Genomic DNA, 27,812 nt, shown 5'->3' on the forward strand with positions numbered 1-27,812 from the left:
GTCTCCTTCCCTGGACAGAGCAGAGGGTGAGCTCGTGGCCAGTGATATTCTGAAGGCCCAAGTGGCATGTAGTGCTCCTTGTCTGCAGGTTGAGTGTGTGAGGTGGGGACGTTTCCTAGGAGCTTTAGCTGTGCCTCAGAAGAAAGGCCTGATGATCAACTTCCAAAAAGTTACAGCCATGAAAACCAGATGGAGCACCGTTCTACTCTGACATACGTGGCATTGCAATGTGTCGGGATTGACTGGACGGCAACTGGTGGTGGTGGTGGTGGTGTTATCTTTAAAGGAGTCCTGGGTGGCATAAACGGTTAATGTGCTGGCTGCTAGCTGAAAGGTTGGAGGCTTGAGTCTACCCAGAGGCACCTTAGAAGAAAGGCCTGGTGATCTGCTTCTGAAAAATCAGCCATTGAAACTATAGAGCACAGTTCTACTCTGACCCACATGGGGTCGCCATGACTCAGAATTAGTCAACTCAATGACAACTGTGGTTTTTTGTTTTTTTGTGGTTTTTTTGTTTGGTATATCTTTAAGCATAGTTTATCAAATTAAGCATGAAGTAGTCAGGCTGAAGTGAGATTATCAAGCTGAAATGCAGTAAAACCATACAAGTAAGCCAAGATGCAAAACAAAAAGAGACCAATTCACTGAGCGGAGTGAAGCAGAAGGCAAGAAGGTGACACTTGGGAAAATTCCCTGAGTCTGTGAGCAGACAGCCACTTGAGCTTTCCCAGGGGTTGCCATGGCCATGGGCTGTGGCTGGTAGAAAGATCCAGAGTAGATAAGGATTGTGGAGGAATAAAACACTGAGTCACTGCAAATGAGGCCCATGGTCTTTCTGTGAGTGGAGTGTCAGGAAGTCAATCCAGACTCAGTTAACATTCCTGGGTTCCATTCAAGGCCCTGCAAAAGGTCCTTCAGACACTTCTGAGCAAACTGAATGCTTAAACAGTGCAGTTTTCCATCATTTGAAGAAGCTGGCAAATTCTTTCCCCTAGCTATTTCATGGATATCCTGGGGATTAATGAACTACAGTATCTTCTATAAAGCACTTTCACTTTCTCTGTTAATACAAAATGTTATTAGCATATTTATACTAATATGCGTGTGAATGTATGTCATTTAGCCTGAAGATGGGCATTTTCATTTCAAGCCTGAGATAAGGAGTCGGAAAAGATAATACCCAAGAGCATCTCTCCCTTCAAAAGAAATGTTCAGGTATAAATGGGAGTGTTTCTCCACCAAGGAGGTATGTCTTAAACCACTTGGCTAACGGCTTCATGAAACCACATCTGCCCTTCTCTCCATATGTTGTCTTGCTGAAGAGAGATTTTTACTGTTTTCAGATTGCTAAAGACGCACAACTAGTATTATTTGTGTATCACACTTAGATAGCTGTAGAAGTTAATCCAAGAAATGTGCATCACAAGCTATGCTGTAACAAGCCATGTTTGCTACAAAACATGCTTGTTGCCTTTAGGGACACAGAACAGGCAAGATTCATGATCACCTTCAACAGCTGTTTTTATCATCTCGCCTGTGAAGCACTGTGTGTGAAAAGTCTCCTGGGGAAGGGGATTCCTTTTTGAATATGTACTTGTCTTTTCCATTGGGAGAATGGGCCCTGGGTCCAGGACACTGTCATTTTCACTTGTTAGAATATCTTGGACCCTGCTGAGATTCTTGGTAGCACCTAGTATTAAACTTTAGAATATAAAAGGATTTGGGGAGTTGTCTCATTCATCCTTATCATTTATAGATGCAAAAACTGAGGTCTAGAAATCCCTACATCTAGCTAGCAGCCAAGCAGGGAATAGAGCACAGGTGTTTGACATCTATTCCTGTGGTCCTTCTATTTCAATGTAGAAGAAATTCAAAAGAATTTCTGCTGTGAAGTCAGATCAAGTGTCCTTGCTTGCTACCACATACAATGTTCTTGTTGTTAGCTACCACTGAGTTGGCCTCCGACTGATGGCAACCTCACGCACAATGGAATGAAATGCTGCCCTGTCCTATTGAGACCATTGGGATCCATAGGGTTTTTATTGGCTGATTTTTGGAAGTAGATCACCAGGCCTTTCTTCCTAGTCCATCTTAGTCTGAAAGCTTTGCTGAAACCTGTTTAGCATCATAGCAACATGCAAGCCTCCACTAACAGATTGGTGGTGGCTGCTCATGAGGTGCATTGTCCAGGAATAGAACCCCGGTCTCCCTCAAGGAAGGCGAGATTATTACCACCAAACCACCAACGCCTCATACTAAACACAATAGCTACTAAAAAATGCATTCCACTTATGTAATTATATGTAGTCATTGAGTTGTGTGCTTGTACAGACATCTCTGAAGTTGAAATCAAGCCATCCATCTGTGGTATTTATCTGTAACTTTAAGAGACTGATATGGATGTGGTTCAGCTAAAGGACAATGTTTCTCACCAAACATGGTTTAATTCTTATCCCAAGATGCTCTGCTGGATTCTTGCTAGATGTCTGACAAGCTGATTCAAAGTCTAAGACCTATCCAGCCAGACCTTTACCATACCTGGCTGCTAACTCCATGCCTCTGGGACCCACTTACCTTCTGGAGACCTTGTCAGACCAGAGCACAAGGTCTAGAGTTTACAATCGACAAATAGCTTAGGGGCCATTTGAGTCACTGGATCTTAAGGGGGGACAAAATACAAGACCTAGAAGACCCACCCAGTCACTTGGTCCACACAGAAAGGGAGAGAGAGATCTTGTTAATTGATGCTTATTGGCTTGTTACTTAGCCTATGGACTGTGAATCTCCCCCTAGTAGGGAAGTATCAGGAGAGTTAATGAGAAAGAGACAGGAGAAGGGATACCTTTTTATTTCTCCTAAACGAATAGAACAAGGTAAGCGAGCCAGTTTGCCATTTGACAGTGAAAAACATATATATTGCAGTAGGTTTGATTTAATATACTCAGTTTTAGGCTTTGCATTTCAAATAATCCATGGTCTTTTCCTCTCTAGGCTTAAGACAATAACTGAGGCCTCTATGACTTCTCCTAGAAACCACTTCCTCCAGCTGTGGATGGAACGAGGACATTGTGTAATGCACACTAGTCATTTTTATTTTTGGACATGTTTTAAGGAGAAACAATTTTTCTTCCAACAGATCGGTGATAAATTAAATGTGAATGATACCCCAAGGGCAGAATTAACTGTATGCTACTTGGGGGGCTTTGCTGAGGGGTGGAAAATACCTTTCCGTGTGGAATTCACAGTTTGCGGATGTCTTATAATATGGATTATGTTTAATAATTACAGACATTTTTATAGCAGAGGACATGTATGTTGGATGTTATTCAGCATGAATACAATTTTGCAACTTTTAAAATTTCATTATTCTCTTATAATAAGAGAATCAGTATTTGGTTCTTTCAAATTTGATATCTTCCAGATGCTTGCCAGTACCTCTGGTGAACAATTCTCCAGATTTTCATATTAAAATAAAGCTAAAAGAATGAAATACAATATTATTCTGATTCTGAAGCAAGGAAAGGGAATTATATCTTAGTCAGCCATATCATGACACAAATAATTGCAGTGATTGTTAAAGTGTTAACAATAAAAAAAAAGTATTGGGATTATGTTATGAATTGTCCCTCAGTAACCAGTACCATTGGTTGAAAATGGGACTCCAAGAGAATCTATAATGGATGTTTTAAGGGTAAGGAAATGAAATTTCACTGTGAACTTACAATTGTATGAGTTGGCAAGAGACAAGAAAAGTAATCATAAGTAGGATCCCTGGGTTGGAAGAGTTTAAGGTTCTTAAAAGGTAGGACTTCTCATCAAATACGTATACCCACTGTTGTAAATATTCTCACCATTAAGTTCAGAGATGAGAAACGGAATTTGATGTAGGGAGAGAAAGGGAGTTATAGAGAGAAAACTAGGGAGAGAGAGAGGGAGGACCTCATATGGACAATACCTTCTAAAGGGCTCAGAATAAATGAGGAGTTTAAAAAGTGTCAAATGGGAAATGTTGACTTACATGTGGTAGATCGAAGTACAACAAGCAAGTCATAAATCGGTGCTGTCAGGTAATCAGTAGACAGAGACCTATCTTTGTATAGGCCAAAGCAAAGAACAGACACTGATACAGGGTCCTGATGTTGAGGAGGTGAATGTGCAAGACTGTCCTGAGGGGTCTGAGATGTCTGTGAATGGTGAAGTCTATGACTATAAGGAGGACCCCTGGAATCCAGTGACATGAGCACAATGCAAGAACAAGAGCTTGGGAGTTTGGAGTTGGCTTGGGTTTGAGTCTAGGTTCTGCATTTCCTTGCTGTGTAGCCTTGGGTAAGCTCTTTCAGCCTCAGTTTTCTCATCTGTAAAATTGGAAATATAAAAGCAATTACTAGATGGGTTGTTATGAAGATTAAATGACTAGATGCATGCAAAGTATTAGCAAAGTGCTTACATCTAGTAAGCAGTAACTAGGTGTTAACTATAGAGTATTTATTCCTTTTATAGGATGATGTGTGATCATTTTCTCTGTTGGATTGATTGAAAGATACCTATTCCATAATTCATACTAAAATAAGAATTGCATTTAAAAATCCAAGTTGTTGTTGCTGTCAGTTGATGTTGAGTTGATTCTGACTTACAGCGACTCCATGGGTTACAGAGTAGAACTGATCCATAGAGTTTTCTTGGCTGTAATTTCAATGGAAGCAGATCACCAGGTCTTTCTTCCGTGGCACTGCTGAGTGGGTTCAAATCTCCAACCTTCAGTTTAGCTGTCAAGCACAGACTGTTTGTGCCCAGGCACCTTAAAAAAAAAAAAAAAATCCAAATAAAAGACCAAAAAGAAATAAATACAAAGGCAACTGATGATTTTTGTAGAATGGTTGATTATGATTATATTTTCTTGACTCTCTTTTCCAAATTACCAGTACTACAACTTTATTTTTAATGAAAGAAGATATTAAACTCATCTTTTCTTTATAATTGGTAAACCTGTGAGAAGAAACCTAAGACTAGTCATTTATCTCATTCTTAAAGTAAGTCCCTTTAACTTAGAGAGAGTGGTGTTGGCAGCCTGGGACAATTTGAGAAAGCCCATCAGCACACACTTACAGCATGTTCTGGAGCTTTAGTTCACTTACAGTTGTCGTTCACTCTTTTCTTGTGATGAGAAGTCTTCCTATTCTCTGATGAGTATACTTAAGTGAGAACTGAAACCTAGGCAGTACACAAATAAATAGGCCATCTCCTTAGGGGTGGGCTTTTTTCTAAATTAGGGGGACAGAGAGTGCAGCAGTTTAGGGGATAACAATAAGAAATGAACGATTTTTGAGTGCATAGTGCTCCTCACTTTATCAGGAGCCATCAGCAGGGCAACCTGCTGAGGTCAAGGAAAGGCTTTTATGGAAGTTTTAAGGGAGTAGTTGACAAAGGAGAGGGAGACAGAAGACTCCGGTGGAGAGGCAGAGGATGAGGCTGCAGGCTCAGGTAATCAGCCTGCTATCTTTCACGGATAGGATTTTCTGTAGAGAAGTCAACCCCTCTGCGGCGTTCCATAATTGCCTTGAACTTATCCCCATTTTTATAAAGAAACCCACCCCTGTGGCTTCTGCAGGGCCATAATTACAGTCTGTTGGCACATGCATTCAGAAGTCCTGCTTCTCTCACCAATGATCCCAACAATATCCAATTAGACATAGACTTCCTGGACCTGGGATGGGAGCATTCATCTGAAGATCATTTTCAGGAGAACAATACAAAGCCATTTTTGCAAAAGGAAATCCAACTGGTGTTTATAATTGGTTTACTTCTAGAAGTCTTCTGTATGACTGGAACCAGACTAATCCCCTAAGAGTGCAGGTGTACAGGACAAATTGCACATTTGGTGGTGGGTAAAATGGGAGAGATTTCATGGAGGGGCGCAGGAGCATAGCTGGGTGAATAATTGTAGTTTACAGAAAATGAGCTTAAGCCAGAAGATATGCATTTGTTGAGTTGTAATATTATTAATTGTAAAAAACCTAAAAATGATAATAAAAAAAAAATTGACAACTCAGAGGAGAAAAAAAAGAAAAAACTTTGTTTCTTCCCCCTTTGCTGCTGGGGAACACATTAAGGCAACATTCTTTTGAAGGATGGAGCCCTGGTGGAGCAGTCGTTAATAGCTACTGCTGCTAACCAAAAAGTCAGCAGTTCAAATCCACCAGCCACTCCTTGGAAACCCTGTGGGGCAGTTCTACTCTGTCTTATAAGGTCTCGGAATTGACTTGACGGCAAGGGTTTTTTTGGTTTTGCAGGACAGTATTTATGGGCACAGTGGTTGTCTTTTGGCCTTTTTCTTTCCACAGTTGTGCTCGATGACGTCTATGCACAAACCTGCGTCTGTAAACGTCTGTGAAGATGATAGCCTAGGAAACCCTACGGGGCCTTCTACTCTGTTACGTGGGGTCGCTGAGTTGAAATCGCCTCGATGGCACAACATGATTAGATTGGGCCCAACTGGATAATCTCAAATAATCTCCCCATCTCAAGGTCCTTAATCTTAAACACAGCTGCAAAGTCCCTTTTGCCATGTAAGGTAACATATTCAAAAGTTCTGAAGATTAAGGCATGAACATCTTGGAGGACCATTATTCTGCCTACCACACCTGTAGCAGATCCTTTTCACATGTAAACTCTTCTACCTTTTGAGGACTCTACTCCCCTTTTATATACTAAAATATTTTTCTAGGATTTATGTTTGTTTGTTTTTCTTGTATTTGTCTAGCATGCTTGTAATTTTCCTACAAGCAATGTGTGTACTTTCTTCTTGGCCTTGTTAATATGTACTCAGTCGTGTTGAAAACTTTAGATCTTAAGCTGGGAAGTTACTTTTTGTGCACTGCTGTTCTTGTGCTGTGGAGGGACAACCTTCCTCTCTCAGGTTGCTGAAGTCACTGTGGCTCCTTTGTCAGTGAATGCAGTTGAGATGGAGAATATCTCTTCACTTGTTCACTCCTGAGGACGTTTGTGAAAATATCTTCAGAGTCTTGACAGGTGTCCAATGGCTATTCCGTTTTTGTATATTTCTGTGTTTTTGTGTTTGTTTTTTAACGAGTATTTGAATGCAAAGATACGGTAGGAAAAGTCAATTGCTACTAGCTAGTTGATCTTTTGGAGTCCCTGGGTGGTGCAAATAGTTAACGCCCTTGGCTGTTATCTCAAAGATTGGAGGTTTGAGTTTACCCAGAGGTGCCTCAAAAGAAAGGCCTGGCAATATATTTCAGGAAAATCAGCCATTGAAAACATTATGGAGCTCTGCTCTGACCCACACGGGGTTGCCATGAGTTGGAGATGACTCAATAGCAACTGGTACGGGTACTAGTTATTAGCAGTCCATTGGATCAGTTGCTTTCTATTTTCCTTCAACATGCTCAGAAGCCCTGTTTATATTCCCTAGTTCTAAAAAACTATCTGCTTCTGGTGCTGTCAGTGTCACATTCCCAAGTTCTCTGGGCATGCTCGATCTTCATGGTAACCACATTTTTCATATGCCATGGTGATGGGAAGAATGTTTTGTGTGCCTGCTCTCTTGCTTTCAATGCATCTTGAAAACAGATCTTCTATTTCTTATGCAGAAAAATGCAGGAATGGTGCTTCTTGTTTGGCCTCATCGAACTTCTCCTAGATAGCAATAACCCGTTGCTGTCGAGTCGATTATGACCCATAGCAACCCTACAGGACAGAGTAGAACTTCCCAATAGGGTTTCCAAGGCTATAACCTTTACAGAAGCAGACTGCCACGACTTCCTCCCGAGAAAGACATGGTGGGTTTGAACCACCGACCTTTCAGTTAGCAGCCAAGTGTTTAACCACTGCACCAGAGCTCCTTTAGATAGCAATACCCCAAAACCCACTGCAGTGGAGTCAATTCTGATTCCTAGTGACCCTATAGGACAGAATAGAACTGCCTTTTAAGGTTTCCAATGCTGTAAATCTTTACGGAAGCAGACTGCCACATCTTTCTCCTGCAGAGCAGCCTGTAGGTTTGAACCGCCGACCTTTTGGTTAGTAGCCGAGTGCTTTAACCACCATGCCACCGGGGCTCCTTTAGTTCGCAACAGCCACTGTTGAATCACCCATGTCCACCACTGGGCAGATTAGGTTAACAAAAATATTTCTAAACTATAAGGGGTTCTACAAATGTAAACTGTTGTTACTAAAGTCTATTATTGTTATTACCAATGATATTAATAATCTATACTTCTGCTTCATTTCTGCCCTAGACTCACCTTGACATCCTGGAAAAAAGCATCAACCCCAAGCAGGTCTACTTCCGGCAGGACGTTCTCTGCCAGACTTTGGGAGGGAATCCATGTCCATTGGTGACCATCACAGCCATGCCTGAGTCAAACAGTACTGACCATCTAGAGCAGTTCCGTGAGTAAAATGAGGACCCTCTGCTTTGAGGATTTGACTAAGTGTATGCTTTACAGACTTGGAAGGATCCTATCCTTTTTAGGTCAGAAGTTTCATAAAAATTTGAGAACTTGTCTGTCCTTATAGAAATACACCCCAGCTCTTCTTGGTAGGAAACAAAGGGTAAACATGAATGTTGCTCTCTTGTTAAAGGGAGAAAAGAAAAAACTGCAAACTGTGGGGGATTAAATGACGTGTTGAAATTGAAAGTAGTTTACTAGTGACAGTTACTTCCTTTCCTAAAACAGAACCAGGACTCTGAATCACATTTTCCAACCTCTAATTCAAGGGTTTTGTACTTTGCTCACTGCCATTATACTCCAGTCAAAGTTTGGAGAGGAAGGAGGTAGAGTTTTAGAGTGCTGGCCAAAGAAGGCTTTTGATAATCTGAAGATCATTTGGAGCTGAAGGGTCGAGGGTGTGGAGAAGGCTCTTGCCAAGAACTGTAACACTCAACAACAAAAAACCAACAAATCCCCTTAGATGTTAGAGCCCTGTGCACAAGTATACGGGACACACAACCAACTAGCTTTTGAAAGTGGCTGCTGACATAGTTTCAGATCTCAGACAGGCAAGACAAAGCACACAGAATGAGGAATGCTTTGAAATACAGAGAAGTTTGGAAGATGGAAGGAAAGACTGGGGAATAAAAATGCAGCTGATTTATGCCCAGAAGATACAAGCTTATCTGATGAAGTGATAGCAGCGTTCAGGTGATTCTTTGGTGATACAGAAATAAATTTCTCACACCTCATCAGCATCTTACAATGGTTGCTTAACAACCTGGCTAATCAACAACTGATTATCCCATCTGAATTAACAAGGCCATAAAATGCTTTAATGAATAATAAGGGAATTTTCAAAAATTCTCCTATGCGTTATATGCATTTTAGAGCAATTTTCGTAAAGTCACCGAGTCCTCTGCTCAGCAGATGAGCAGTGCTTGGGAGTTAAAGATGGTAATTCTTTCAGTGCAGCCCTCACTGAACAATTATTTATTTAAGAAAGTGGATCTATGCAAATCTGTGCTTTTAGGTTCAGTTTCTAAAGAGGAGGTGAACAGATCCCCAGTGCATAATTTGTATTTTTGTTTATGCTGACTCTGGTGCTTTTGTTGATGATATAACTACAGAGATCATTCCTACTTTAACGAGAGGGCTTGAAACATGGTACAAGCCCCTAAATACTTTGGCACACTAGGAAATAGTTCAGCACAGTAGGAAATAGTTCAGTTAAAAACAAATGAGAAAAAATTTCTTAGTGCACTCTCATATGACTCACGGGAAGCTTGTTTCTGCTTGCTCTGTAAGATTAGTTATAATAAATGTATTCTCTTACTATTTTCTCTCTTAAACATATGCTAATATGTCAGTTGTTGTTCATCTCCAGAGGTAACCTGGGTAGGAGTAGAGAGGGCTCCTGTGATGGCCAGATGAGCACTATTCAATCTCCTCCTTGGCATGATGGACTTGCATGTAACATTCTTAGTGCTGGATCCCAAGGAAAATGAGGCTCTGGCCTAGATGAAAGGACTGATCAGGGCTGGCTTCGTGGGCATGCCACCTGTACAGCTGCACAGGTTCTGCATTTAGAAAATCTTCACTCTTGGTTTAATGCTCTACTGTCTCTATCTTGAAATTTTTAACAACTTTTCGACAAGGTCCTTGTAATTTTTTGCACTGGGCCCCTCAAAAAATGTAGCTTATCCTGGGACCCAATCTAAGATCATATAGCTAGGAAGTGGCAAAGTCTGGTGCCCTTCCCATGCTACGATCGTCTTCCCAAGTCACCCAAGAACAGTTCCAACCTATTTTGCCAACTTGTTGAAAATCTTATTTGAACAGAGTATATAGCTGATTGGCATCTTTCATGATGAGGGTTAATTTCAGGATGCCCATTTTACAGATGAGGTAAGTGGGGCTCAGACAAGTTAAATACTATGGTTAGTGATTGTCTTAGGCTGGGTTCTCTAGGGAAGCAAAACCAGTAAAGCATATAAATATATATATAGAGAGAGATTTATATTAAGGAGATAGCTCACCATGGTTGTAGAGGCTGGAACGTGGGTCAGGCTGGAGGCTTCTCCTGATTCATGTAGCCACAGGGGCTGGTGAACCCAGGATCTGCAAGTCAGATAGCAGGGCTCTGGCTCACAGGCTGTGAAGATCGATGAATCCCAAGATCAGCAGGCAAGATGGCAGGTAAGCTGCTAGCTCAAGTCCCAAGAACCAGAGGTCAGATGAACAGCTGCAGGATCCAACATGAGCAAAAGCCCTCAAGCCTTGCCAGAAAGTCCACTTATATTCAATGGACTTATATTCATAGGCCACACCCTCAAGGAAACTCCTTTTCAACTGATTGGCTACTCATAGCAGATCCCATCATGGAGGTTATCACATTATATCAAATTTCATCATGGAAGTGATCACATCATTGTACAACTGCCAAACTACATCATAACTGCCAAACTACTGAGAATCATGGCCCAGCCAAGTTAACACACAACCTTAATGATCACAGTGAATGTACCAGATTTCCAAGCTTGTTATTCTGATTAGAGAATCCACTCATCATAACAAATGTTCGGCATCACAGCTGTGGCTTCACTCTGTGAGCGAGAACTTTCCATCTTCCCTGTTTTATGTCCTCAAATTATTAGAATCTAGTTTATTTGTTAAAGAAACTCATGCCAAACTGACCACAAATGAATGTACTACCCTCTCCCTCCTCACAGTGAAATTTTCATTTTCCTTTTCTAACCCAGTGAAAGCATTTCAGGGTAGACGTTTCAGGGACTGTGGTTGGAAGGGAAAAGAGGAGATTCTTTTGGCCCTAATGCCTTTCCTCAGACCCCTCAACCCCAGTGCAGAGCTGAGATTGCATGGTCTGGGCCCTAGTGCTGGGAGCAAGGTCTCAAACCTGCTACAGAGTAAGAAAAATTATTCGACAGGCTGCAATATATACATGAACACATGCTATTGCTATGTTTCTAAAGGAAACAAAAAAAAAAAGCACGATGTGAATACCATCTACCCTCCAAAATGCAGTTAACCACACCAGAGACTCAGAAATACAACCATTTAACTCCCTTTGAACCACAGGACGCGATTCATTGATTTAGGAACAGAAAATAGCAAATGAGCCAGAAGCTCTAGATTCTCCTGCCTCCAGGCCTCCCTCCAGGTGAGCTTAAATTGTCTTTTACCTGCTCATTTCCTCCTAGGGACCAGGTCAGCTCCAGTGTGGGGTTCTATTTACCTACAATTCGGTTGGCTTCTGGTTCAGGGACTACTGCTCACCCTCATAAGGAGGTTTTTGTGCACTATAAGACCTTCCTTCCACGGTGCTGGATTAACCCTTCAGTCTTATTTTAGAAGCCCAAGAAATAAGAAGCCAAGGTGCCCAGGGAGACCTCTCCTGCTTCAAGACTGGTTACCACGTGGTCTGGCCTAAAGTCTTGGCCCTGGAGATTACCGAGAACAATTTATTGATCATTTTAAGTCTTTCCCAGGACCTGGGCTCCAGAGAGTCTCTCAGAAACATTTATTTGGTTTGATTTATTTTTCTAAAGCATTTTCTTTAAAAAAAACCCCCTCAAGTTATTTTCCTGGAAACATTTAGCCTTGCTTCTTCAGTGCATATATTTTTGGTTTTGTAGTGGCCAGATTTGCCTGGTGTAGACTTTATCATGACTTCGAGAATCCCACAGTGCCCCCAAGTGAGAGGACACACTTTATGCCTTGAGATCCCAGGCCTCAGAGTCAACATGCTAGCAGATCTCAAAGAGCAGCACTACTCTGCCCTTTTCAGTGTGACAGTGAAAAGGGAAGTTCTCTGAGAAATTATCACCATAGCCTTTAGGAAAGAGATGGATTTGAGGAGAAGCTGATGATAAAAGGGAGCTGATACAAAAGATTAAATGGCTCATCCTAGCCAGGGGCATATTAACCAGTAAGCACAGTGTGCACCAGCTTACTTGTGTTTACTTACTGATCTGTAGTGAACAATTTCATCTCTGATGTGGTGAAACCCATGTGAAATGTGTTCACTACAGATTAGTAAATGAAGAGATTGGGTAATCTGGCCCTGTCAGAAACTCTGTAGTGATGGACTGTGAGACACGGGGAAACTAGGAAGTCCAGCCCCTTTTTAACTAGGAGGATTCAGGATATGAAAGGAGCCCAGGATGTTGGAGATTTGCATAGCAGAGAGTGAATGAGGAGGAGAGTGGAACAAAGGCTCCAAGAGGTTGGAATGAAAGGCTTCAGATGAATCAGTTTTGGGATAAGGTTTGGGGGGCAAGATCAACCCAGGAAATTGTTTCTAGTACTTTCAAAGACTTGTCTCCATCACTGTTTTCGATTAGTGGTATACTGGTATAATTACACTTAGCCCAGTTAAATCCTTTAACACATTATATGTTAATAGGTACTTTGATTAGCAGGTGCTTTGAATATGTGCCTTCCAAGCAAAGGGTGGAAAAGTTATATTTTCTTTTAGCTTGTGTGCTTTTTAAGAATGGGACGTGTGTGTGTGTGTGTGTGTGTGTGTGTGTGTGTGTGTGTTGGGGGGAGGGCAGGATGAGATCTGCTTTCTTGGATTGGAATTGAGAGAAGATACTGCCTTTAAACATAACTAAGGAACAATTTGGAGTCCCTGGATGGTGTCAATTGTTAACATGCTTGGCTGCTAACCAAAAAGTTGGAGGTTCAAGTCACCCAGAGGCACTCAAAAGAAAAGCCTGGAGATCTACTTCCAAAAAATCAGCCATTGAAAACCTTATGAAGCATAGCACTACTCTCATACATGGGATTGCCATGAGTCAGAGTCAATGGCAACTAGCAGTTAAGGACCAACTAAGAGTATAAAGAAAACCTTGGAGGTCATTATTTTCCCAAACCCCAGTGTAAGTATGTGAGAGAAGAGTGGTTCTACCTTTTCACAGGGCCAGCATTCTCCAAACAATGCCTGCTTTCTATTCCTTCCAGCAAAGAATGTGCCATCTTTGCGTGGAAGCTACTCTTACTCATGACCTTTGGGCCTTCATATCCTTGTGTTTGATGGGAAGCTTATTCCAAAGGTGATTTCCAAATTATGAAGCTTTAATGATTATTTTGTGCCAGACCAGCTGTTCAGGAGGGCAGAGGAAGCTCAGTGAAAATTGGAAACTGGGGTCTTTATCACTGATTAGGTTTTAAACTACTCAAATTTAGAAACTTTTCTGTCTTGATAATTTTGGTTTATCCTCACCTGGTTTGTTTTCTGGGCCATGACTCTCAGGGAGCTGAAATATGGAAAGGTTGTTAGAAAGTTCTTATCTTCTTGGCATGTGTAGTAGATAGTTATCAAAATGGCCACCATCTATTCTTTTCCCCTCTGTATGTGCATGCCACTTTTTACAATAGTATGTGGTAGAAGTGAAGCTGTGGAAGTTCCTGAGATTAGTCTTTAGTAAGACTGGCGTTTACTTCCTCTCTCTTGGAAACTGGTTGTCATGTAAGAAATTCAGCTATTCTGAGACCGATCTGCTATGAAGAAGCCCAAGCTAGTCATGTGAGAAGCCAAGGAGAAAGAGTGATATCCCAACTAGCCCCAGGTGTTCTAATAATCTCATCTAAGATGCCAGATGTGTATGGGAATGAGCATTTTGAATGTTCAAGCTCCAGTAGACACCATATAGAGCAGAAGAACCACCCAGCTGAACATAGCTCAGTTTGCAGAAACATGAGAAATAATATTTTTGTCTTAACCCACTAGGTTTTGGAATGGAGCCCTGGTGGCACAATGGTTAAGCACTTGGCTACTAACCAAAAAACTGGTGGTTCAAACCCACCAGCCACTCCACTCTGGAGAAGAAGAAACTCTCCCTGTCTAGTTCCCCAGTGATGACTATTTTTGGCACATTAGTGCTCCATCAATACCCTAGATTATTGTGCCCCATGGACTTTCTGTAGAGTAAGCGATTATTCCACTGTGGGTGTTGGAGGTTATCTTAGTTATCTAGTTATCTGGCAATCTGATCCCGTGAAGATTTCAGCCTAGAAAACCCTATGGGGGAATTCTACTCTGTCCTATAGGGTCACTATGATTTGGCATCAACTTGATGGCACACAACAACAACACAAGTTTTGGGATGGTTTCTTAAGCAGTAACAGGTAACCAAAAAGCTTGAGACCTTCTCAGTTTAGGTAAACTGGCAGAAATAATTTTTTTTTTTTTTTTTGGTCATTTATAAGACTTTTACTGATGAAACAGGAAAGAAGCCCAATTAGTCCTGGGCTCTCTGTCATGTTGCTTGCAAGAGGAGGAGGCAAAAATCTAGCTCTGTCCACGTGTGAACTCCATTATTATTAGTTGCAGCTGGTCTTTAGAAAAGTGAGCAGGTAAGGGGAGAACCAGAGGGAATAGATCTCAAGACATTGGATGGACTCCATTTTCTAGGTTCTTAGTCCTACCCATGTTTTGAAAAATAGAAATACCTATTATTAAGAAACTATGCCAGAGTTTTGGCATTTTTTATAATATTCCAGGTAGTATCCAGGAATATTCATGTTCTACTTTTCCAATCACAAGATGTGGAAAGCAAAGTCTCACTTTTTCATTAGTTATATATCTGGTAAAGCTGGTTGGAATATGTGGCTTAGGCCGGAAGACTTAACAGGGACTTCTTAGATACATCCTGAAATTAGATACCTAAATGGTGAAGAAAATTTGGAGGAAACTTCTGCCACACCTAACATGGCAGACCTGTTGTTGTTATGTGCCATCCAGTCATTTCTGACTCACAGTGACTCTATGTATAACAGAACAAAATGCTGCCCTGCCCTCCGCCATACTGACAATCTTTGCTATGCTTGAGCCCATTGTTACAGTCACTGTGTCAGTCCATCTGGTCGAGGGTTTTCCTCTTTTTAGATGACCCTCCACTTTACCAAGCATGATGTCCTTCTCCAGGGACTGATCCTCCTGATAACATGTCCAAAGTATGTGAGATGAAGTCTTGCCATCTTTGCTTCTAAAGAATGTTCTGGCTGTGCTTCTTCCAAGACATATTTGTTCATTCTTCTGGCAGTCCGTGGTGTATTTAATATTCTTAGCCAACACTGTAATTCAGAGGTGTAAATTCTTCTTCGATCTTCCTTATTCATTGTCCAGCTTTCGCATGCATATGAGGCGATTGAAAATACCGTGGCTTGGGTCAGGCACACCTTAGTCCTCAAAGTGACATCTTTGCTTTTCAACATATTAAAGACGTCTTTTGCAGCAGATTTCCCAATGCAATACATCACCTGATTTCTTGACTGCTGCTTCCATGGGTGTTGGTTGTGGATCCAAGTAAAATGAAATCCTTGACAAATTCAATCTTTTATTGGTTTATTATGATGTTGCTTATTAGTCCAGTTGTGAGAATTTTTGTTTTCTTTATGTTAGGAACATTCCATGTTCTGATTATTAATGAATATCTGCAGCTGTTTCTTCTCCTTTTGAGTCATACCACCTCAGCAAATGAAGGTCCTGAAAGCTTGACTCCATCCATGTCATTAAGACTGACTCTGCTTTGAGGAGGCAACTCTTCCTTTCTCATATTTTCAGTGCCTTCCAACCTACTAGGCTCATCTTCCAGCAGTATACCAGACAATACTCCACTGCTATTCATAAGGTTTTCACTGACCAATTTTTCAGAAGTAGACCACCAGGTCCTTCTTCCTAGTCTGTGTTAGTCTGGAAGCTACGCTGGAACCTTCCACCATGGGTGACCCTGCTGGTATTTAAAATACCGGTGGCATATCTTCCAACATCACAGCAACATGCAAGCCACCACAGTACAACAGACTGACAGACACGTGGGGTGGGCAGACCTGGAGCCCACTTATTCATCCTATGCATAGACAGGAAGCAACAAACAGAGAGAAGGAGCAAATGGCGAGACCCTAATTCAACCTACCCTCCATACTGCAGGAGAAAGAGGAAGTGGAGAAGAAACTCTCACTGTCTAGTTCGCCAGTGATGACTATTTTTGGCACATTGGTGCTCCATAAATACCCTAGATTATTGTGCCCCATGGACTTTCTGTAGAGTAAGCAATTATTCCACTTTGGGTGTTGGAGGTTATCTTAGTTATCTAGTGCTACTATAACAGAAATACCACAAGTGGATGGCTTTAACAAACAGAAGTTTATTTTCTCACAGTTTAGGAGGCTAGAAGTTTGAATTCAGGGTGCCAGCTCCAGGGGAAGGCTTTCTCTCTCTGTAGACTCTGGGGAGAGGTTCTTTCTTTTTCATTTGCCCTTTTTTTTTTCGGTTTTTGTTTTGTGTTACCTTTTTTTTTTAATTGTTGTAGTTTAAGTGAAAGTTTACAATTCAAGTTAGTCTCTTGTACAAAAATGTATACATACATTGTTATGTGACCCTAATTGCTCTCCATATACTGTGACAGGGGAGAGGTTCTTGTCATCAATCTTCCTCCAGTCAAGGAGCTTCTCAATGCAGGGACCCTGAGTCCAAAGGATGCCTGCTCCTGGCTTTTCTTGCTTGGTAGTAATGAGGTTCCCCTGTCTCTCAGCTCCCTTCTCACTTTTGTATTTCAAAAGAGATTAATTTAAGACACAACCTAATCTTGTAGATTGAGTCTTGCCTCATTAACATAACTGCCTGTAATCCTGCCTCATTAACATCATAGAGGTAGGATTTATAACACATAAGAAAATCTCATCAGATGACAAAATGGTGGACAATCGCACAACACTGGGAATCATGGTCTAGTCACGTTGACACATATTTTTGAGGGACACAATTCAATCCATGACATTCTAGCCTTTGGCCCCACCAAATTCATATCCTTGCCACATGCGAAACACATTCACCCCATCATATCGTAACAAGCACAATATAGACATTTCTATTACAAATGGGAGAAATTGTAGGGAAAGAAGAGATAACAGGTACCAGGCAAGTCAGCAGAACACATTACATTAGCTCTCAAGGCTTGAAAATAATCCTGTGTTCTCTGAGACCATTTAGGTAATGGCTCTGCCCTCCAGACTCTGGGTGTTGGCCACACTCCCTGGATCTGGGTGAAGGTTTCTTGGCTCTGGGCTTCACCTTTGCCTTCCAGGCCCATTGGAAAGACAACTCTACTCCCTCAAACTTAGGCAACGCCAGAGGCCTTGACTCCACCCTTTGAGACCTGAGAGGTCATGGCCTTACTCTTTGAGACTAAGGTAACTCTGCTTTCTGTGTTCCTTGTCTCCTCAGCTTCTGCTTTCTGGTTCCTTGGCCTTTCAGTCCCTTGGGCCTCACTGCCCTCATCTGCCCCGCTGGGGCAAGTGTTCCAAAGCTCTGTAGCTCCACCGATAAGTGCCCAGAGGCACTCTACTCTGCCAGGAAGCCTCCTGCACAAAGGCACTAAGCTCTCTTGCTCTGTGGGTCAGCTCTAGCACTGTCTTGCGCTGGTCTCCTGGTTCTGCTGCTGCCGTTTTTCTGCTGCTGCTTTTTGCTGCCTGAACCGTCTCAGGTGTTACAGTTCTCCTCACTTCCTTCTGATTCTTCACCAGAATTGTCTCATATGTCCATAATTCCACCAACAGTCTCTTCAAGGCAATCTAGGCTTTTACTATTAGGCATTTTAAAAATCTTTCAGCCTCTATCCATTCATAGTTTCAAAACTGCTTTCACGTTTTAGGTATCTGTTAAAGCAGCACCCCACTCCTAGTACCAAATTCTGATTTAGTTATCTAGTGCTGCTATAACAGAAATATCACAAGTGGATGGCTTTAACAAATGAAAGTTTATTCTCAATGGTTTAGGAGGCAAGAAGTCTGAATCAGGGTGCCAGCTCTAGGGGAGGAATTTTTCTCTCTGTCAGTTCTGGAGGAAGGTCCTTGTCATCAATCTTTCCTGGGTCAAGGAGCTTCTCAACGCAGGGACCCTGGAGCCAAAGCATGTGTGCTCCTGGTTCTTCTTGCTTGGTGGTAATGATGTCCCCCATCTCTCTGCTCACTTCTCTCTTTTATTTCTCAAAAGAGATTGACTCAAGAAACAACCTAATCCTGTAGATAGAGTCTTGCCTCATTAACATAACTGCCTCCAGTCCTGCCTCATTAATATCGTAGAGGTAGGATTTACAACACATAGGGAAATCATATCAGATGACAAAATGGTAGACAATCACACAATACTGGGAATCATGGCCTAGCCAAGCTGACACACGTTTTTTGGGGACACAGTTCAATCCATGACATTTTACCCTTTGGCCCCCCAAAATTCATTTCCTTGCCACATGTAAAAGACATTCACGTAATCATATCATAGCAAAAGTTTTAAATCTACTCCAACTCCAAAATTCAAAAATTCCTCTTCATCTGTAAAATCTAGAATACAAGTTATCTGCTTCCAAAGTAAAATAATGGAATAGGCATAAGGTAGATATTTCCATTACAAATGAGAGAAATTGTAGGAAAAGAAAGGGTAACAGGCACTGAGCAAGTCAGCAGAACACATTACATTAGATCTCAAGGCTTGAAAATAATCCTCTGTTCTCTGAGATCATTTAGGCAATGGCCCTGCCCTCCAGACTCTGAGTGTTGGCCACACTCTCCGGATTCTGAGTGGAGACCCCTTGGCCCTGGGCTTCAGCAACACCTTCCAGGCCCATTGGAATGGCATCTCTGCTCCCTCGATTTTGAGCAGCCCCATTCTCCTAGTCCATCTGAGTGGCATCTCCACTGTTTGAGATCCCAGAGTTCATGGCCCTACCCTTTGAGACTGAGGCAGCTCTGCTTCTTGTGTTCATTGTCTCTTCAGCTTCTGCTTCCTAGTTCCTTGGCCTCTTGGCCCCTCAGGACTCGCTGCCCTCATCTGCCCTGCTGTGGTGGGTATTCCAAAGCTCTGTAGCTCCACTGATAAGTGCCTGGAGGCACCCCAATCTGCTAGTAAACTTCGGCAGGAAGGCACTCAGCTATCTTGCTCTGTGGGTCAGCTCTAGCACTGTCTTGTGCTGGTCCCCTGGTTCTGCTGCTGCCATTTTTCTGCTGCTGCTTCTCTCCATCTGTGCTGTCTCCAGTGTAACAGCTCTCCTCACTTCCGAGTCCTCACCAGAATTGTCTTAGATGTCCATAATTCCACCAACAGTCTCTTCAAGGCAATCTAGACTTTTACTATTAGGCCCTTTAAAACTCTTCTAGCCTTTACTCATTCACAGTATCAAAACTGCTTCCACATTTTAGGTATCTGTTAGAACATGTCTTAGTTATCTAGTGCCGCTATAACAGAAAAACCACAAGTGGATGGCTTCAACAAAGAACAATTTATTCTCTCATAGTTTAGGAGGCTGGAAGTCCAAATTTAGGGTACTGGCTCCAGGGGAAGGCTTTTTTCTCTCTGTTGGCTCTGGGGAGAAGTCCTTGTCATCAACCTTACGCAGGTCAAGAAGATTCTCAGTGCAAGGACCCCAGGTCCAAAGGATGCGCGTTCCTGGTTCTTCTTGGTTGGAAGTAATGAGGTCCCCCATCTCTCTGCTCACTTTTTCCTTTTATATCTCAAAAGAGATTGACTCAAGTTACAACCTAATTTTATATATGCATTCCTACCTCATTAACATAACTGCCTCTAATCCTGCCTCACTAACATCATAGAGGTAGGATTTACAACACATAGGAAAATCATATCAGATAACAAAATGGTAGACAATCACACAATACTGGGAATCATGGCCTAGTCAAGTTGACAGACATTTTTGGTGCACACGATTCAGTCCATGACAGAGGTGAAACCTTACAGAAAGAAGGTGCATAGCAACAGACTTGATGGGAATGGAGAGGCATTGAAGCCCCTCCCACACACTTTGCTTCCTATATCACTTCTATATCTGATGTCAAAGTTATAGTTGACAGCTTCTTAAATGAAGGCTGTTGTTGGAACATACTTCATTAATAAAGTCATTATAACACCCACCTATTTGATATTGCATAACAGTCCCTCAGTAAATGTCTTCCTATCCCTTTCCTTCTTCTTTTACCTTCCCTGCCCCTCCTCCTGTCCTTCATCTTCCTTTGGTTTAACTTTGGACAATGGAAACCTGACTCTCACATTGTATCTCACTTGATCCTGAAAGTACCCTAATGAACTAAAAGAAAAGTGCCATCATCTCTCATACCCTGTGTGTCAGTTTGTCATTCTGTGGTGGCTTGTGTGTTGCTATGATGCTGGAAGCTATAACCCAGTATTTCAAATACTAACAGGGCCACCCATGGTGGATAAGTTTCAGTGGATCTTCCAGACTTAGACTAGGAAGAAAGGCCTAGAGATCTACTTCCAAAAATGAGCCAGTGCAAACCCAATGGATCAAAATAGAATATTGTCTGATACAGTGCTGGAAGAAGAGCCCCCTAGGTTGGAAAGCACTTAAAATGCACAGTGGCTGCAACAATGGACTCAAGCATACCAGTGATTATGAAGATGGCACAGGACTGGGCAATGTTTTCTTCTGTTGTAATAGAGTCAAGGTCATCATTACGTTCATTTTGCAGATGAGGTGTGTCAGGTCCACTGATGGTAAATAAGCAACCACAAAGGTCATTAGTGGTAACTCAGGAAGGAAACCCTAGCTCTCTATCCCATATTCCAGACATATTCCCTGTATAAAGCTCTGCCTTGTGCTGGGAGACTCCCTGGAAATGTACTCAATCAAAACACTGCTTATTAAAGACCACCATCCTTTTGTTATCTTTTCTGTTTTCTCCACATTTTGTCCGTAACCTCACACTTGAAAGTACCCTTCCAGCCAGAGGAAGTTGGGTCCCTTTTTAGTTTGGGGAGCTACCTCTTTATGATGAACATTACTTTTTTCAGGAGCTTTATTGACGATTTCCCCCATTAGACATTTATATTTACAGACCCTATAATAATATTACCCTAGTCATCCTCAAGAGTTACCAGAGAGCAGGAACTAATTTGTGGGAATTTTCTGAAGGGAAATGTCATTCTCTTCTCAGAAACTCTCCTTCTCCAAGTGAATAGTCACTGACTGACTAGTGAGAAGGCAAGGAAAAACAAAGGTAAATGGGAGGGGGTGGATCTGCTATTTTTGCAATCTGAGACACCTCCACCCTGCATTTATTATAACTTAAAAGGGCAGATCGTAACCTTCATGTGTCTCTGGAGGTGAGATAATCTCACTCCACTGCCACTGACTTCTATTGCTCATGCACTGTTCTTTCCAGGGGACCTGAGGTGGGGAGAGGCAGGAGGTTGCATTTGTGGTTGTTAAAGAATACCTTTCTCTTTTTTTCTTGAAAATATTCTTACAAAAGCGATGCTCTATTCAACCTGCCATTATGCTAAAAGCTTTTCCTCGGAAGACAATAGCTGCTCTCAGAAGAAAGATTTACGCAGGGTCCCGAGGGTGTAATGAGCTACCACACTGCACCTGCCTCGGGCTGGGAGTTGTCACTTGTAAGTGGTTTTAAATTAGAACAAAGTGAAAAAATACACAGTTACAGAATTCCCCTTTTGGCTTCTTTGCAAATCATTTTCTGTCCTCTCTGGCCTTTGTCTCTTTCTGAGACACCTGATCAGGTATGAAGAACAGAGCTTTCCACGGGGAGAGCTTGAAGAGACAACAGTAGTCCAAGTAAAACAGAAACTCAAGTGAAATGAAAACCTCTGACTCCTGTACATTCTGGCTTTTGCACTCTCACAGGCAGGTGAGACCAAGTATTACCATGGGATCACTAAATTTTAGAGTTTAGAAGTCTGTAAAGAGTATCGAGTCCAGATTTCTCAGTTGCTAGTGTGGAATTGAGGCTCAGGGGCATGAGTTCTCCTGTCTAGGTTGCCTGGCTAGTTAGTGGCAGAGGTAGCTCTAGACTTCAGGCCTCTTGCCTTCTGGTTAACTCATCCTCTTGTTTTTTTCTGTAAAGTGCTGCTTCTGACAAATATTAGAACTAAAAAATTAACTACAAGGGCATAAAGACTTCTTTCTATGGAAATCTTTAATAAAAGGAGTTAGAGAAACTGAACTGTGCCCTTTTCTTGCCTTGAGATTTCTCTCTCTTCAGGCAACCAGGGCTAGGAACCAGGGTAGGTATTAGAAATACAAAGGCAAATATTATTCAATCCCTGTCGCTGAGTGTCTCAATCTACTAGGAGTGTGTACGTGTGTGTGTGTAAGTCATGTAAACAGATCGTTATGACACATTAAGTTAGCGAGTTGTACTAAAATAGGGAGGTTGACTAAGCGCAGTGTAGGCGCAGAAAATAGATTATCTTTCTGCATGGTGAAGTCAATGGGAGACATATCCACAAGGGTTACCTGTATAAATCCGACACACATTGTGGACCTATATTGACACAGCTTTGCTTTCAAAGAAACTCAGTTGGGATTCCAGAACCATTTAAAGAACAATATGTATTTTTCTTGAGAAGATACAGAAGGAGAATATATTGATAAAACACGTCGAAACCATCTTAAATTTGTTTTCCTCATCTTTCTCACTGTTATTTATCTGCACACACATAATAGTGACTCAGAATAATCTCACCCACTTTCAAACACTCAAAATTCTAGAGTTGAGACCTGCTGAATTTCTCCTTTCTCGTTTCCATTTTGGCCTGGTCACTCCAACAAAACTAAGGCCAAGAATCTTGCCTCCTTCCAAGGCTGGTAGGAGGGGATGAGAAAGATTGTAAAACTTTATAGTTTAATATATTTGCTTATATTCTCTCACGAATTTTACTCTTACACAGTTTTTACGTTTGGTGCTCACAGTTGCCTTGTGAATTAAGGAAGAATATAATTATTATCCCAGTTTTATAGATGGAGAAATTGAAATTCAATGAAAATGCCGTTTGATCTGCATCTTGAAGTCAGATTTATACATGCCGAGAAATGAGGGGATGTTTTTTCAAGCTGAAGGAATAGCATGTGCAGAGGCAGGGAGACCTGGATATGATGCTGTGAAAGTGTCAGGGTGCCAAGACTATAGGATTATGGATTGACTGTGGGGAAAGAAGATGGGGTGGAGAAAAGTTGTGACTAAATGATAAAAGATCCTATTTTTCACATTCGGAAGTTTTTCCTGAAGGCAATGATCAGCTAATAGGGTGTTATTAAAGGTAGAGGCATGATAAGATCAGATTAGTTTTGGAGGAAGATTTTGTGGCAGTAATTTGGAGGGAATTCTGGAGTTCGGAGGTAGTGATGACATGGAACCCAGCATAGAGTAGTTCTAAGCATTCAGACTCTGGATTCAGATTCTTGGTGCTGCCATTTTTTTATCTTTGTGACCTTGAAAAAGATACTGAAACACTCTGTGCCTTGGCCTCCCATTTATAAATTGTGGATAATAATAGATCTTCTTCATGGGGACAAGCTGAAGATTGCAGTGGGCTTAGATCAGTGCCTGGCACATAGTAAGTGTTCAAGAAATGTTAGCAATTGTTAGTCATCTATGTGAGTGATAAGGTTCTAAAAATGTAGAGGTGAAGGGAAAGGAGTGGAATATTTCCACTTTGGATGACAGGTGAATAATTTAATGCCAACAAAGGAATATATGAGAAAGAGAACAAGACTGTTGTGGGGGATAATGAGTTCGGTTTTGGATAAGTTCATTTTCAGATGCCTGCAAATTATGTAAGAATTCAGGCTAAAGATAATTAGAAAGAAAATATACTATAAAACATAATTTATTTAAGAAGGAAATAAAATACGTTTTGTATTACCTGAATAATTTTCTCAATTAGCAAGGATACAAAAATTGACTGTATGCGGTTATTGTAGCAGAAACATATATTTCATCAGAATCAATCCCAGAACGTTCTATTCTATAAAACTGTTCATGAGATACAATAATTTACATCTTTTAAGGTAATTAACTGTTTATAAACACTGTTTACATATAATTGTTCCTTACAACAATCCTGTGAGGAAAGAAAAGAATTACCTTTATTATCCCATCTTTAGATGATGAAATTGAAGCTCAGAGGAGGACATATAATAAGTAAGAGCTAGAACCTGAATTTATACCCCAAAACTGTCTGAATCCTAAGCCTCATGATCCTAACCACTGTACTCTAATGCCTCTCTTAGTTGTGCAATAAGTGAAAATATTTTACCTTCCGGGTGGAATTCCCTGTTCCTAAAAATAATTGATTATATTGCATAAATATGCTCTAGGCATCTCCTATGTGTGAGGACACATGTGGTCATGTTACCATTAGTAACCTTTGTAATTTTAGTAAAATCCAAATTTTACTGCCTCTATAAAATTCTGCATGTCTTTTCCGCCCATATCTTACCTGTTTGCTATTCAGTACCCTTCAACCACGCTAGCTTTTTTCCAGTTCTTGCACACAGCAACCTTACCTATTCTCTGGGCCTCTGCCTTTGCTGTTCCAACTGAGTAGGACAATTTTCCTTCATAGCTTTGCATGGTTGAAAACAGCTGGACAGGGACAACCTATACCTCCATTGTCCAGATGACTTTCTCTCTCGGGGTCCCTGCACCTAAAACACACACACACACACACACACACACACACACACTCTCTCTCTCTCTCTCTCTCTCTCACACACCCATACAAACCCAAAACTACTCATTTGTCTTCCAGTTCCAAATATAAAGCCTTCTGTACCTATCAGCGTATGCCCTGAAGAATGGATCGTCACTAACCTGCTAGTTTCAAAACTAGTCAGACTCAGAATAGTAGACTGTGCAAATCAGATGACACCCTGATAAACATATTTCATTTAGTGCTCACAACATAACATGATGTTATTATAATTCCCATTAAAATATATGGTTCTTATATAAAAACCATCAATTCAATTTATTGTTTGTGGATAGTTACATTTGTAGAAAAAGTACAAAATCATGCTGAAAAAAGCTAACACCAAATTCAAGATAGAGATTTTATCTGAGGATGGAGGGAGCAGAAAGGGAAAGGGAAATGCGTCTTAAATCTATTAATGAGTTTGTATTACTTAAAGAAAAAGTGTTTTGAAAAAAATATGGAAAAATATTCACAACTTTTAAATCTGGATGGTAGCTACATGAGTCTGAGTATTTGTCATTTTCTGATGTCTCCAACTATATTTATATTTCATATCTAAAATTTAAAAATAAAAAAGCCGACATATCCTTGTTTAAAAAATTGTTAAATTAGAGTAAAAATGTGAAAATAGTCCCATATGCCTCCTGTTATGGCTCTTCAGGCAATTGCTATTGATAGTTTCACGTTTATCCTTCAATATACAAATAAATGAAGAGAACACACATACACATACTCCCTCATAAACACATGAACTCAAATACAGTGCCTTGAAGTTTAGATAAAATGGACTTAAAATAGGCTTCCTGCCAGTTCAGTCGCGTGGAAGTCCAAATCTCTTCACCATGAATTCTGAGAATTGGCAGCCTCACCAAATTCTGTACCACCCATTTATTCTCCCACGAAGAGTACAGGAGAAAATAATTTTCCTTCATGGCTTGACCAACAGTTGATTTTTAAAATCTTTTACATTTTTCCATGTAGTATGTTAAAAAAAAAATCTCCTAAAACATCACTTAAGTGTGATTTCAATTTGCTTTTCTTGGAACATAACTCAGGAGGTCCATATTTTTAAAATATTTATTTGTCATTTACATTTTTTCCTTTTAAATTGCTTATTTTTAACATTTGTCCACTATTTTACAGGTTATTTGTCTTTTTCTGAATGATTTATAGGAGTTTTTTGATTACTAGGACTGTTCTTCTTTGTTAAACATTAATTCATTCATTTATGAATAACCAATATTTATTGATTATTGATCATTGTACTAACTATAAAGTTTTTTGCAGATATTTTCTCCTAGTTTGTCATTTCTTCTTAAATTTAACCTTTTGCTTAATTTTCACTGAGTCTAATATAGCAATCTTTCTTGTGAGACTAAGGCGTTAGGGGAAAAAATCCTCATTTAAAAATGATGGGTGTAAGACTTTGTGAGTTAAAGTGACTTGTGCATTGTTGCATAGCTATTAAGTGTGAATCTAGAAATTGGAATTTAGGCCTTCTCTAATTAGACACAGAGCTTTATATTTAATGGAATACTTACAAAATAATTCATATAACACATAACTCTAGATTAAAGAACAATAATAAAATGGATACCCATGTCTTGACCACCCAACTTAGGAAATAAAACATTACTCATACCTTAACTCCCTATGAACGCTTTGCCAATGGCTCCGTATTCTCTCCCTCTCAGAGTAACTACCATCTTATATTCCATGTGTGTAACCTTGGAGCCCCAGTGGTGCAGTGGTTAAGAGCTCAGCTGCTAACCAAAAGGTCAGCAGTTCGAATCCACCAGCCACTCCTTAGAAACCTATGGGGCGATTCTACTCTTTCCTATAGGGTCGCCATGAGTCGGAATCAACTTGATGGCAGCAGATGAGGGCATCTTAAAACTGAGGAACCTGGAATGATTAAGTGACTGACACAGTTATGAATCAAACTCTCCCTTTTGTCCTAAACTCCTGTTTCTGCGTTTTGAATGAACAACTATGTGGTTATGCTTACTTGTTGTTGTTGTTGTTAGGTGCCTTTGAGTTGGTTCCAACTGATAGTGACCCTATGTACAACAGAATGGAACACTGCCTGGTCCTGCGCCATCCTCACAATCTTCACAGCATTTGGTATTTTACTAAGTGTTTGCCCAGCTTCAGCTGTAACAAACCCAACAACGAAACTCTATAATTTCTCTCCTTACAGAGTTCTTGTTATTTTTCCACTTTGACATATTTGACATGGTCACTTGCTTTTTTAAACAAATGTTTTTAATGGCATATTTACGTATCCATAAATAGCCTACTGTTGAGTTTTGCCTATTCTGGGCTCTACATAAAAGGAAACATACTGTATATATATATTTTTTGTGACATGCTTCTTTTGTTAAACATATTTTTGAAATTCAGCCATGTTGACATGTATGGCTATAAATTATTCATTTTTCAGTACTGCATAATACTCTTTTAGGAGTATTTTGGTCAATTTAGCCATTTGGCTGTTTGTATTTAATTGGAATGTTTGTAGGTTTGTTTTTTTTGTATTACAAACAATATTTCCGTGAATATCCCTGTGCGTAACTCCTGATACATGGGCAAGAGTTTTCTAAGGTATATACCTAAGTGTGTAATGACTAGCCTGCAGGGTATGCTCATGTTCAAGCTGATAATGTGCAAGTTCTCTAGAATGGTTGCACCTATTTACACATTCAGCCAGCAGTGTTTGAGCATGCTCCTAAACCCACATCTTTCCCAAAACTTGGTATTGTCTGACTTTAATTTTTGCCAATCTAATCATGTGAAATGGTATTACATTG

At 40.7% G+C, this 27,812-nt stretch overlaps 1 protein-coding gene across 1 annotated transcript in view; it reads left to right on the top strand.

The window, feature by feature from the left end:
* Positions 1-27,812, top strand: part of AGBL1 (AGBL carboxypeptidase 1) — a 342,641-nt gene that overhangs the window by 200,151 nt on the left and 114,678 nt on the right. The window contains exon 17 of the mRNA XM_004372695.3: positions 8,259-8,412. Coding sequence (XP_004372752.3) covers positions 8,259-8,412 — 154 coding nt within the window. The remainder of the gene's footprint in view (positions 1-8,258; positions 8,413-27,812) is intronic.

This window comes from Trichechus manatus, unplaced genomic scaffold (genome assembly GCF_000243295.1).
Source record: "Trichechus manatus latirostris isolate Lorelei unplaced genomic scaffold, TriManLat1.0 scaffold00019, whole genome shotgun sequence".
In the NCBI taxonomy this organism is placed as follows: domain Eukaryota; kingdom Metazoa; phylum Chordata; class Mammalia; order Sirenia; family Trichechidae; genus Trichechus; species Trichechus manatus.